The 13,299-nt window shown below is 45.3% G+C and overlaps 1 protein-coding gene across 2 annotated transcripts in view; it reads left to right on the plus strand.

Moving 5' to 3' along the window:
- Positions 1–13,299, plus strand: part of SLC17A8 (solute carrier family 17 member 8) — a 43,125-nt gene that overhangs the window by 20,252 nt on the left and 9,574 nt on the right. Inside the window, exons 4-7 of one of the 2 annotated variants that reach the window (XM_034773615.1) lie at positions 5,316–5,430; positions 5,994–6,081; positions 10,832–10,918; positions 11,662–11,807. In XM_034773615.1, the coding sequence (XP_034629506.1) occupies positions 5,316–5,430; positions 5,994–6,081; positions 10,832–10,918; positions 11,662–11,807 (436 nt within the window). The remainder of the gene's footprint in view (positions 1–5,315; positions 5,431–5,993; positions 6,082–10,831; positions 10,919–11,661; positions 11,808–13,299) is intronic. The other variant, XM_034773626.1, reaches the window with a different exon arrangement.

A 13,299-nucleotide genomic window follows, 5' to 3' on the forward strand; every position in this document is an offset into this window, starting at 1 on the left:
TTTTAGAAGAGAAGGATGGCCTTGTTGAGGGATAGCTCAGTGGTTTGAGCATTGGCCTACTAAACCAGGGTTGTGAGTTCAATCCTTAAGGGGGCCATTTAGGGATCTGGGGCAAAAAATTGGTCCTAGTAAAGGCACAGGACTGGACTTGATGACTTTTCAAGGTCCCTTCCAGTTCTATGAGATAGGTATATCTCCATATATTATTATTATTATTAAGGACCTGGACAGTACGTAGGAGGTCTGGGCTCAATTCCTGACTCTTCTACAGACTCTCTTTGCGAACTTGGGGAGGTTGTTTGAGCTCCCTGTGCCCCTTCTATAAATGGTGATAGTATTTATTTATTTTCCCCTATCCTTTGTTGATCCTGTCTGCTTACACTCTAAGCTCTTTGGGACAAGGACTGTCTCACCACATGTTTGTACTGCGTGTAGCACCATGGAACCTCAACTCAGCTGAACTCTCTAAGCCCTACTATAATACAAATAATTTATAATAATAATTTCAATTCTCAGTGCAAAGCTCAGCTGAAAACACACTGGGTAACCTGGATTTGCACTGGAAGTGATTCAAAACCACCCAAACCCACAAATTTCCCTTCAGTTTGATGTGAAATCATAAATTATCCAACGTTTCCACAGATTCACATTGACTTGAAAAGTTCATCAACCATTTAATGACCGTGTCCCCTTAACTTACTGCTCACCATTAAAAAATATGTCTGATTACTGAAAAGTACCATTTTAACTTATCCATTGTTATTTGCTAATAAAGAGACACTGAACCTGAGGCGCATCCCTGATATTGGATTTCAGGAATATAACACCATTGGTCAGCAGAGTCCATCATTTAAGAACTCTGTTCTGATTTCACAGTGGCAGCTTGCCAGGGACCTGAATGGTGAGGAAAAAAGAATACATGAATGAATTAGAAACACTGGGCTATTTTTAGCCAAGGAAGAGACCAGTTTATCTTAGATACAAGGTACTGCACTGCTGGCGAGATGATGGCTGTTTTTGCAAACATTCCTCACCCTCATAAATAGTAGCAAAACACTAGCTAATTCTAGCTCAGCCACTCTTATTTATATCTTTGGCATACAAAGAAATTATATGGAATGAAACAATACAGAATGTGAATTCAATTATTAGAACTGTGCAAGTGGAAAATAAATCCTACTCTTTCCCTGTGGATCATTCTTTCCCTCGCTTTTTTACTTACATTCCTATGGAATGCACTCAGGGGTGAAAGTAACTTAAAGGATTTACCAGTTCTCCAGAGTCCTTAGGAGGGGGCGGGGCCTCAACCAGAAGAGGCAGGGCCTTTAAATCCCCCGACACTTTAAATCAGGATTTAAAGGGCCCGGGGCCGTGGCTGTGGTAGCAGCAGCTGGGAGCCCCGGGCCCTCTAAATCACCCCCGGAGCTACCAGCTGCAGAGGTGGCTGGGACCCCTGGGGGTGATTTAAAGAGCCCGGGGCTCCAGCTGCCACTACCGCAGTGGAGCCCCGGGCCCTTTAAATCACCATCGGAGGGGGCCCCGGCTTCTGGCAGAGCTTTAAAGGGCCAGGGGCTCAGCTGCAGTAGCGGTAGCCGGGAGCCCCTGGCCTTTTAAATCACTGCCAGAGCTCCGCCGCCGCTACCCCAAGGCTCCAGTAGCGGGGATCGGGTGGTGATTTAAAGGGCCCCGGAGGGTAGTGGCAGTGGGAGCCCCGAGCCCTTTAAATTGCAACCCAAGCAGTGCTGCCGGAGCCCTGGGGTAGCAGCGGCAGCTGTGGGCTCGGGCGGTGATTTAAAGGGCCCGGGGCACCGGCTGCTGCTACCACCCTGGGCCCTTTAAACCATCCCCGGAGCCCTGCTGCTGGAGTCCTGGGGAGGCTGCGGCAGGGCTCCAGTGGCTATTTTAAGGGCTGGGGCGGTAGCGGCTGCTGCAGCCTAGGACCCTTTAAATCGCTGCTGGAGCTCTGCTGCCGCTACCCCAGGGCTCCGACAGCAGGGCTCTGGCGGCAGTTGTCGCGAGGGGAAGCTGATCCGTCCCATTGCAGCGCACCAGCTTACTTTCATCTCTGAATGCACTGTAATTCCCTGAAGTGTGAGGACTCCTACAGCATTATAATAAAGAATACATTTCTCTTGATGGCAACGCGTGGCCAGTGTAGCCAATCCCTCACCTCCTTTGGTGATAACGGATGTAGCACAACTAAATATTCACTCAGCTTTGAAAATGGCCCTTTAAATGTCCTTGGGTGACCATTGGCTTCCACCTCCATTTTTTGGCATTGTGATTCTTGGAACGCTTTTCATATTGACTCTGTTCATTTTATTGTCACTGTGCCCGCCCAGCCCATTTGTCTGTTGTGTCCCTCTGCTGAGTCCTGCTTGTCACGGGAGCTGTCAAAGGCCAAGACTGTCTTCTTTGCTGATGTCTGTACAACACTCAGCACCCAAAGGGACCTTGGGTTTGTAGGCACTACTGTGATTGTGGAGAATGAGGGAGTGATGTGTTTTTTAGTTTTATGAATACCAGGTGCACTGCAATTTACCTGTTATCAGGCCAGACTACAAGGAGCTAAATCAAAGGAGTCTGTTTGGAGACAAACAGGAAACAAAACAATGGCAAAGATAAGGTACAGTCCAGGTAATAACAAAGGTCCTTGAGGAAACAATGGGGAAGTTAATTGGGCAATACCCCCTGTGTAGTTACAGCTAGGCTGGCAAGGTTTATTTGCCCAGACTTGAACCTAAGACCAGAGGGGATGCTAAAACCTTAATGATGCTGGTCTGGCAAAGAAGGGGGGGGGGGGGGGGGGGGGGGGCGGGGGGGGGGGGGGGGGGAGTTGAGTGCCCTGGGACAGCAACTGACAGAGACACTGAGAGAGGGAGAAATGGCAACAAGCGGGTTGTCTTTCTTGGACAGAAGGGGCAGAGGGGTCGGGGCTGGGCTGAGGGGAACTTACAAAAGCTGGCAAGTAAACAATAGAGTGTAGGTAAGACCCCAGTCAGATAAGCCAGCCTCTTTTTTTTTTTTTTTAATCCTTTTGCTTTGTGTGCTCTGTACATTTGGGTGAATACATAAAGCTTTGTTTTGAAGAAGTTGTTTTTGAGCCACTTTAATCAGCTGCTGTCACAGGGTGAAAAGGGCTGACAGGTGCCAAAGACAGTTGGGCCTGTCAGATTAACATGGTTGGTAAATGGGGGTGGAGGGGTTGCCCCCCAGAGATCCAGTCTGAGAGTGGTAGAACTTGTGGTTCTACCCAGATAGGGGTGAAGGCATGCTCGGTATAAATCTAGCCCTGGCATGAGGGGGAGGGACTAGAGGACCTCTTGAGGTCCCTTCCAGCCCCACATTTCTGTGAGTCTAAGGTAGCAGCCTGGGGGGGCTGCTTTAATGTCTGCCAACTGGCTATGGTCCCTGTGCATCAGGGCCAAATATGTGCATGAGTGGATGGTGTCACAGGGACCTGATGCTTCAACTTTGCACCAGGTGAGAGCTCCCCCAGACTAGGATAATTCTCCGTGAGCTGGATCTGGTTGATTTGAGACTCTGGCAGTGCAATGGGGATAGAACCCAGCCAAGAATCTGGCTCATTAAATTTAAAAAGGTGGTTTGCAAATGTCCTCTTACTACTGTAGACATCTTATCAGGGATCACTACTGTGACATGATCATTAAGCTGGTTCTTGGTGATATGAAGTTTAATAATTTCCAGAGACATTGGATTAGTGAACCTAGGAGATGCACAGCATATGTAATGCAATCCACAGAACTGATTTGTTGTATAGAAATTAAATTCATAGATTTTGTCAACAAGGTATGAAAATATAAGAAATACAGTAAGTTTTAGTTAATTCTTATATTAATAATACTAACTAAATAAAGATTCCCATTTTTTGTCAGGCACCTTCTTTCCACCTTATTATTCCCACTGTCTCTTTTTTCTATTTTCTTCCCTGTGGCACTGTAGGTCCAGTTTTTAAATGAATTCTTTAAGAGGGCATCCAAATGCCATATATGAGGACTCAGACAGGCAAGTAGGTGCTTCATCTATGCCATGGCCCTAGAGAGGCAAGAAGTGCTTAATTTGTGCCAGGGCTCATCCCCGGCACCTCTGGGCTCGGCAGTTCAGAGCCCCAGCACCTCTGGGCTTGCTGCATCAGTTATAAAAGTAAAACAATTGCTTGAGCATTGGCATCTAATTGATTGAACCACGGCACCTCTTTCATTATAAATTAAGCATTGCTGGCAAGCATCCAGTTTATGCCAAGTAGAAAATGATTGTCATATGATTTAGTTTCAGACACTTTTTCTGTCACTTCTATTGTTACTGTTTTTATGGTGCAGTAAGTGTTGCACTGCTCTCTATTTACACTCACAAAACTCCAGGCTCCCCTGCCTGAAAGGATTCACAGTCAGACTCAGGTGTACTAGGTAACCTGCACTGGAAAGTTGGGTTATACTGTCCTTCAACTCCAACTATGTTGGGCACCCAAGAATGTTGCCTATATCTGTAGTCATGCCTCAGATCTTTCTGCTACTCTTTTCTTTGTGTCTGAAATCAAATATATAGGTTGGGTGACTGCAGCCAACATAAATCATTTTCAGAACTCAGCTAGCCCTATGTGAATTCAGATTCTTGAAAAATTTGAACATAGTGGTGCCCTGCCTTATTAAGAATTCAAGAGTAGGGATTCTTAATTTTTTTTGTAGGGTGCGTCATATCTTACTGAAGATACTGCCTTTTAGACCCCTCCCCTCCCAGTTACATAAAACCTTTATGGCAATTGCTGATATGGAAAAGTAATATTAGGAACGTAGTATCTTTTAAACTGTTTTCTAATGCAGATTAGCTGCTGGAAACTAGCAGAACCAGCAACATGGCTCAGGAAAACACTTGAGCCAGTGCTTCACATTAAGCATGTGCTTAGATTCCCTTGAATTCAATAGGATTTAAGCATGGGCTTAAGCACTTTCCTAAACAGAGATGCTTTGCTGAATCAGGACTCATGGAGCCAGTCAGTTCACCATGAACCTCCAGAAAGTGCTCCAAGGACCCCAGTTTGAGAAGAAGAAGAAAAAAACAGTAGACTTTTCTGTACCAATTTTTGAGCAAAACTCTTGTTTTAGGTAGAGGACTCATCCCAGGGGTAGATTCAGCTCTGGTGTCTGTAGCTGCAACTCTATTGACTTCATATTCAGGATTGACTTTGGCTCATTGTGCAAGTCCTTTGCAGGTGAAATGGCACAAAGTACGGGCCCATGTCTTTTCTGCCCAGTGAACAAGAATTATATCCACTTTTATGCTGTTTCTTTCCACAGGGTATTTGGAGCAGCTATTTTCCTAACATCGACACTGAATATGTTCATCCCGTCTGCTGCAAGAGTACATTATGGCTGTGTTATGTTTGTAAGAATTTTGCAAGGTCTCGTAGAGGTAGGAGCACTCAGCATTTTGGCCTGATTATATTTCACTCATTTTGGGGAGTTCAGTTTTATAATGTCAGAAAAAGATTCGCTCTAGTTTTCTAAATAATCCACTTTGCTTCTTATTATTCATTTTTATCCAGTGATGCTAGTTTGTTTTACTCCTGCCGAGTATTACTACTAGGAAAAGCCCCATCTTTATAACATTTCTTTATGCTTTTTTTAAGATAATTAAATTTTAATTATACCCATTTACATATTTCAATTAGTCTAAACCATAAAGTCAAAAGACCAGGATTATGGAATGGGAAGTAGATCTACCACATTTTAATACTATCATTCACTGCATGCGCTATATATGTAAACATTTCCACCAGAGCACTTTACCACTTAAATTCTTGTTCAAAGCCATTACAATCTTCATAAGCAACCAACAAAGTTCTTCATAGCTCTCCTCAACCTCTCCCATATCCTCTTAATATTGAAGAGCAATTATACCAGTTGAAAATAACAGCAACTGTATACAGTAAAAGCAAAATTATGTGATATGTGTGTGTATGAAATATTTGCTAGGGCGTGACCTATCCAGCGTGCCATGGGATGTGGAGCAAATGGGCTCCCCCACTGGAGAGAAGCAGGCTGGCAACCACCTCTTTCTGTGGTAAGTTTAGTGATTTCTAGATTTTCTGTATTTCTGATTTATTGGTGTTTCCATTTAGAAATGCTTTATTGTATTTATTCATATTGGTTTGCAAGTGAAATATGATCCCCCTCATTAGAATGGGTGAGGATAGTGATGGAGAGGAGGGAGGACCAAGATGATGTAGAACTGGTGGGTCGGTGGGTGGGGAGAGAATGCTGCAGAGACGCTGGGACAGAGAGGTGAAGAGGAGAGTGAAAGCAATGAAGGTAAAAGTGGACAGTGGGGGAAAAAACAAGGAAGAAAATGGAGACATGATAAAGAGAGAAAGTTCAACAAAAAAATTTGAAAGGATAGAAAAATCAGAGAAAAAAATAGTCTGCTAGCAAATACAGGCATTGAGGGACTAGGGGACCATAGTATTAAATACAGGATGAAAAGAGGGAGACTAGGAAAAGGCAAAGAAGCGCAAAAAAAGGGAGAATTTTTTTAAAAGAATGTACAGGAATTTTGCTGTATACATGTTTAATCTACAATTTAATGGATGGGAAAACCCTGGCAAACTCCCTCAGACCCCCAACCACTTTGGATGCTATGGATCACCCCCATTTTATTTTTGAAAAGGGAACTGGTAAACATCACATCTCCACAGGATTGGTGCTATGGTCCCAGCTTTGGAACAGTCTCTGGGAGGATCCCTTCAATATGTTAGGCCCCCCTAGGAGTCTCACTTTTCTAGGGTAAGCCACAAGGCTTCACTGCCTCCTTAGACTGGACCTCTGGGCCTTCAGCTCTGCTGCTTCACACTGTGAGCTCTATTCGACCAGTGCCAATGAGACAGACCCCTGAGGGAGACTTGTACAATCTTAGGGAGCAATGCACCTCTGCAAGCATCTGCAGTGACACTCAGCCAGCGTTGTCCAACAGTAGGGTCTATTAGTCAACTGGAACGCAGCATAGAAAGTCCTTGGATAGCACAGGGAAATGAAGCTTAAAGCACAGTCCATTCTGAGTAGCCAGAGCCCAGCCAAGCTGCAGTGAACCCTATTGTTCAAGCTCTGTCACCCCATCCATCTGATCTCCTTTGTCAGACTCCCAAGTTTGTGCTCCCAACTGCTTCCCCCAGCCATCTCTTCCCTCCCTCCCCCCCAAATAGTCCTTTGTTCCCAAGCTGGGGAGATGAGAGGCAAGGGACGTCCATATCTCTCTGCGTCATTGGTTGCTTGGTGTCCATGTTCAGGCAAGTGGATTTGCCACTTTCTTTTCAAGAGCTCCATTGACATGGGACCTAAGAGCTCAGACAGCTAGGCACCATTTGCACCAGTGTCTTAGCCTGCCATGAGAGCACACAGTCTCTTTGCACCCACTCTGTAACAATACTGCATGTAGGGGAAACTGAGGCACACATGGGCTTCATAAAAATGTTTAAAAATTCCCCACTTTGTCACATCAAATCCTTGCATTCAGTTTAGTTAATCCTGCAGGAGTAACTGGGATGTAGACTAGATATGAAACTCCAGTCTAAATAGTCACCGGTGAAAAGTATTTGCTAATGAGTTATTCCAAGAAACTAGTAGAGTGAGGTTTTCTCTGCATGTCTGACAATAGTTTGTACTTCGGTCAAAAGTGTTCATTAACAAAGTATGAACTAATGTCAAACAAACAGTGAAGACCTGAGTCTGCTCCTTCCTCAGAATAATTCATTAGCAACACTTCTCACCTATGGCAGAGTTAATCCAGGAAGACCTCAGAGCCAACTGGCAGCCAGCCCACTGTACGATAACTCATATCAGGCCGGACACTCATTCCCCCCAACACACTGTTGTCATAATATGTATCTAAAAGGTGTCATGTAAGGCATCATATGTAAGGTTACGATTTTGTCATGGAGATTGCGGAAGTCATGGAAACCATGATTTTCAAAGACCTCCGTGACTTCAGCCCATGATGGCTGGGAGATGCAGGGTCCCGCTGCAACTCGCGGCAGCCGGTGGGGTCCCCACTCAGCTCCCGGCCACTCTGGGTGGTGGGGTGACCCTGGAGTTCCTGGCCACCGTGGGCGGTGGGGGGCTCCAAGCCACCATGGTGGGGACACCACAACTCCTATCTGTGGGGGGACCCTGGAGCTCTGGGCTACCGCAGGCACCATGGGGCTCTGAGCCACCACCAGGGGACCCCGCAGCTCCTGGCCGGCCCCCACAGCTGCTCAGCAGCTCCCCATTTTGTCATGGATATTTTTAGTAAAACTCAAGGGATAGGTCACGGGCTTCAGTGAATTTTTCTTTATTGCCCATGACCTGCCTGTGACTTTTACTAAAAATATCTGTGACAAAATCTTAGCCTTAATCATACATAAACTGGTGACACACTGGTCCCAAATATCATCTGTGATGTGTGTACAAGTTGTGTACAAAGAATGATATGTGTGTGCTGGAAATACGTTCTTAAAATGTATTTGGGAGGCAGAGCAAAAACCCAGCTTGCCCTAGACAAGCTTGGTTACAGGCAGAGGACCATGAAAGTAAATGTACATATAGGGTAAACAAAGCTGTCAAGCAGCAACTTAGGGAGTACACTGGCGGACAGAGTCTGCGCCCCAGGAATCCTTCCTGGCTCTTGAGGCAGAGACAATGGCCTTTGGGTAATACAAGGGGAGCAAACAGGCTTTTTAGTGATCTATCACTTAGGGAGCAGCACCTTTTGATTCTCTCAGCACTGGGTGCCTTGGCCTGGAGTTGCTGGTAACCTGATGTGAGTAACAAAACTGCTTAGGTGAAGATTATAACTTGCGAGGATTATGTTTTTTAGTCACTAGAAATCCAGTTTTGTTTTGTTTGTAACCATACCTGTCTCTTTTGTTCTTGCTTAGTGTCACTTAAATCTCTGGTCTTTGTTAATAAACTTATTCTTGTTTTATTGCAAAGCAATCTCAGTGCTGTGTATTACAGTGAAGTGCACGACTCCAGCTAATCTACCAGGCGGGTGTGTGCTCTGTGTCTTTGGAGGCAGCGACCCTAATAATTTCTGTGAGAGTCCAGTAAAAGGGACTGGACTCTGAAAGGAGACATCTCTGGGGAACCAGGTTTTGCTGATTGTTACTTGCAAGGCAAGATTTAGACTGGCAGAGATCTGAAGACCTTGCTGGTGAGGCAGACAGGCTGGTGTATCAGGGAGCTGACTCACATCTTAGCAGCAGCAGCAAAGCTCTCACTCTCGCTAAGGCAGAGGGGTAACCCAGTGGTTCACAGTTCTAGGTATCCTGACCAGAACATATCAGATACCCACTTGTCAGTGCTAAGCTAGAGTTTCATCATTAGTCTCTCTGAATGTCTGACAATAAGTTCTCATTGGAAATTCCTTTTTCAGACACTTAAATGCTCATGTTCTTTTCCACATCCCTAACCAATATATCACACACCTCTTCTGGTCTGGAACTCAGACTTCTTAACCTGTTGCCAGGTTGAAAATTGACTTTATTTCTACTGTTTCTTCATACTATTGGTATAGACCAGTGGTTCTCAAACTTTAGCAACCTGAGGACCCCCATTTTGATTTACAATTTTTCAGGGATCCCCAAGTCCCGCGCTCAGCCCTTGCCCGGCCCTCTTCCCCGAGGCCCCGTCCCTGCTCACTCCATCCCCCCTCCCTCCATCGCTTTGTCTTCCCTACCCTCACTCACTTTCACCAGGCTGGGGCAAGGAGTTTGGGTGCGGGAGGGGTGAGGGCTCTGGGAGGGAGTTTGGGTGCAGGGTGCAGACTCTGGGCTCTGAGAGGGAGATTGGGTGCAGGAGGGGGTAAGGAGTTTGGGAGGGGGTGCAGCTCTGGGCTTTGGGATGGAGTTTGGGTGAGGGGTGTGGGAGGGGTGCGGCTCTGGAAGGGAGGGAGTTTGGGTGCACATCCCTCTGGCAGCGGCTCCTAGGTGGGGGGCCAGGGGGTCTCTGCACGCTGCCCCTGCCTACAGGTACTGCCCCTGTGTGCAGGCACCGCCCCTGCAGCTCCCACTGGCTGCAATTCCCAGCCAATGGGAGCTGCAGAGTCAGCACTTGGGGTGGGGACAGTGCGCGGAGACAGTGTGCGGAGACCCCTGCCACCCCCTCCCTCCCCCCCGGTCATCAGGGCCGCTTCCGGGAGCGGCACGGGGCCAGGAGAGGTAGGAAGCCTGCCTTAGCCCCACTGCACCGCCGGACTTTTAGCATGCAGAAGGTGCTGGGAGGGAGGAGATGGGGAGGAGTTGATCAGCAGGGCTCGCGGACCCCCTGGGGTTGCTTGGGGACCCCCAGGGGTCCATGGACCCCAGTTTGAGAAACGCCGCTATAGTCAACATATTGTTGAACATACTGATGGCATGTCTAGATGTACAATCCATTGTTGCTAGCCTTGGTGGAGTTTCACACGTGCTAGCATAATGATGGGAGACTGTATTTAAATTCTCAGTCTAGAATTGTGGCTGCTCGATGCTTCTGAAAATCAGGCTATTGACTTCTCTGTAGTGCAATTCATCCATATGCGTAATGCAGATAATACAGCTTACCTATCTCAACATATGCTGCTGCATGATAAAGGTACCACTTGGACTTTGTGATGCTGGTCTTAAGTGCACACTGTAGTTGCAGGGTGCTGATTTGAAGTGGTTTCCATCACATACAGGGTTTACAGATGGTACACAATTTATTCCAGCCTCCCTGTGTAGTTGTTCTAATATCTATAGGAAATGAGTTGGAGGAATTAGGTAACATAGCTGACATGTTTTCTCAATCCTTTTGATCTTCAGGTTCTTACGCTGGGGCAGTGGTTGCCATGCCCTTGGCAGGGATATTGGTACAGTATATAGGATGGCCATCAGTCTTTTATATTTATGGTGAGTTGTTTAATGTAAAATGGCACACAGTTGGATCAGCATTGTTAGACAGTGTACTGATCAAAATTGTTCAGTCTTATTGTCAGCTTTCTATGAAGTATTAAAAAATACTATGGTAATATATTGTAAAATGCTTTTAAACTGTAATGATTTCAACATATAGTGCAGGGCTACATACTGGCGAGTCCTTGTGAAAGCCCACTTAACTACCCAACGATGCCCCAAGCATGCTGATATATCCCTGAAGTTGCCTCTTATTTGTGCCTAAACACTTACCCATTCACAAAACAGTAGGGCTCCAAAAGCCACACCCAGCGGGGACGCTCACCCATTCATGTTTATTTGTCTGTTTCAGAGATGGGATAATTCACTTTGATCCTTTTGCACAGTGTGTGCTGCAAGGTTTGCCAATCAGGATCTGCTTACTATGTCTTTACATAGCCCATATCAATTTTTTTTTATTAAACATGATTCCCTCCCTCCCCCCATCACATGCAGATATGTGCTTCTGCCTCCCGCCCCCACCACCCCAAGCACATAAGTGCAGTGTGCTGAATAGGTGCTCAGCTACCACTGTGATGGGCACAGTATAAATACACAGCTATAATTTTTCCATGTGAATTTGTGCAGACTTCCTGCTGGGCTTTGATTTGATTTGGTCCTCAGATAAATAATTGAAACATTAGGCATTACAGATACCCAATGGCATTTGAAACCAATCTGTTTTCCTTCCACCTCTACAGGAATGTTTGGAATTTTTTGGTACATGTTCTGGCTGTTTCATGCCTATGAGAGCCCTGCTGCACATCCAACAATAACCAGTGAAGAAAGGACATACATAGAAACAAGTATAGGAGAAGGAGCCGGCCTAGTTAGTGCAAGTGCAAGTGTAAGTATAATTTCATGGTCATAGACAGAAAATACCTAGGTTTTGGTGGCCACTGTCATTTATGGCAAACAAACATATTAAGACTTTGCATTATATCAGTGTGTGGATAGCGATACAGTGTAGAACTTCAGCGTACATAAGGGCAGCTTTGCTTTTCTTAAAGACTACAGAATCCAGCCCATGCATAAAAATATAAAAATCTAATCAATATACACCACTCATTGTCCTTTCAGCTCAAGGTTTCTACTCCTGTCTAAACTTAAGGGGCCAGATTCTGATCTCGCTTATGAGTAATCCAACTGAGTTCAGAAAAAATGAAGTCAATTTTGCTACCTAGATCAGAAGCTGCCTACAGCTCGTGTCAGTGGAAGTTCTGTATGCACAGTCAGGGTTCTCTGACACTCTTGGTCTTAAAACAGCCTAAGTTTTTTGTTTTTGCCCCCCCCGCCCGTCCAACTCTCCAGACCTTTTCTTAGTTTTGTTACCAGTAACATACTGGAAACCTAATCCCAAGATATATTTTCCAATCAAATTTGTCTTCCTCCATTTATATAACTTGGTTTTGCTATTGTTTGTAAAAACAAAAGCTGTTTCTTGATAACCTATTCCTTCCTGGTTTGCATTCTTCAACATTCTGTAACAAAATAACCCAAATCCTCTTTTGATTATGGATGATTTGGCTAACAATCGTGGTGATTGGATAATGTGTCAAATTCTACCCTTGGATGCACACCTGATGCATTTATTGAAATCAATCAGACCTTGGGTGGAGACACACATGCACATCCAAGGTCACCATTGCACCCTTAATATTAATTGGATCAACATAAATACATCCATGTGGAGTTCATACCACACTGTGTACATTTTAAAGAGAAGGAAAAAAATATATCCACATTACCATCATTACAAATTGTTTCTTTTATGAGTTCTATTGTAAATAAGTGTGGTTCTGAAGTAATTTTCTTCCTTCTGTACAGATTACTGAAGCATAAATGGAAACTCAAAGTGAGAAGAGTGAATTGCATAAATTCCATTTGATCCCAAGGACTTTAGTTCAAGTCCCAATTTAGACTAAAACTGATATCGGCCTGTCACTTAGTTACTGCATATTTACAATATGGAATTTATCAGATTGAATCACACCACAAGACAGTGAGGAACATATTAAGGCTTTCCTTCAATTTATTTTATAATTCTTCTTAACCACTGTACCACTGTTGCTCTACACCAGTGGTTTTCAAACTTTTTTTTCTGGCGACCCAGTTGAAGAAAATTATTGATGCCCATGACCCAGCGGAGCTGGGGATGAGGGGTTTGGGGTGTGAGAGGGGCTTAGGGCTGGTGCAGAGGGTTGGGGTGTGGAGGTAAGGGCTGTGGCTGGTAATGCAGGGTTCAGGGTGTGGGAAGGGGCTCTGGGCTGGGGCAGGGGGTTGGGGTGCGGGAAGGGGTCAGGACTCTGGGTCCAGGCTCTGGGATGGACCTGGGGATG

This window comes from Trachemys scripta, chromosome 1 (assembly GCF_013100865.1).
Source record: "Trachemys scripta elegans isolate TJP31775 chromosome 1, CAS_Tse_1.0, whole genome shotgun sequence".
NCBI classification, from domain to species: domain Eukaryota; kingdom Metazoa; phylum Chordata; order Testudines; family Emydidae; genus Trachemys; species Trachemys scripta.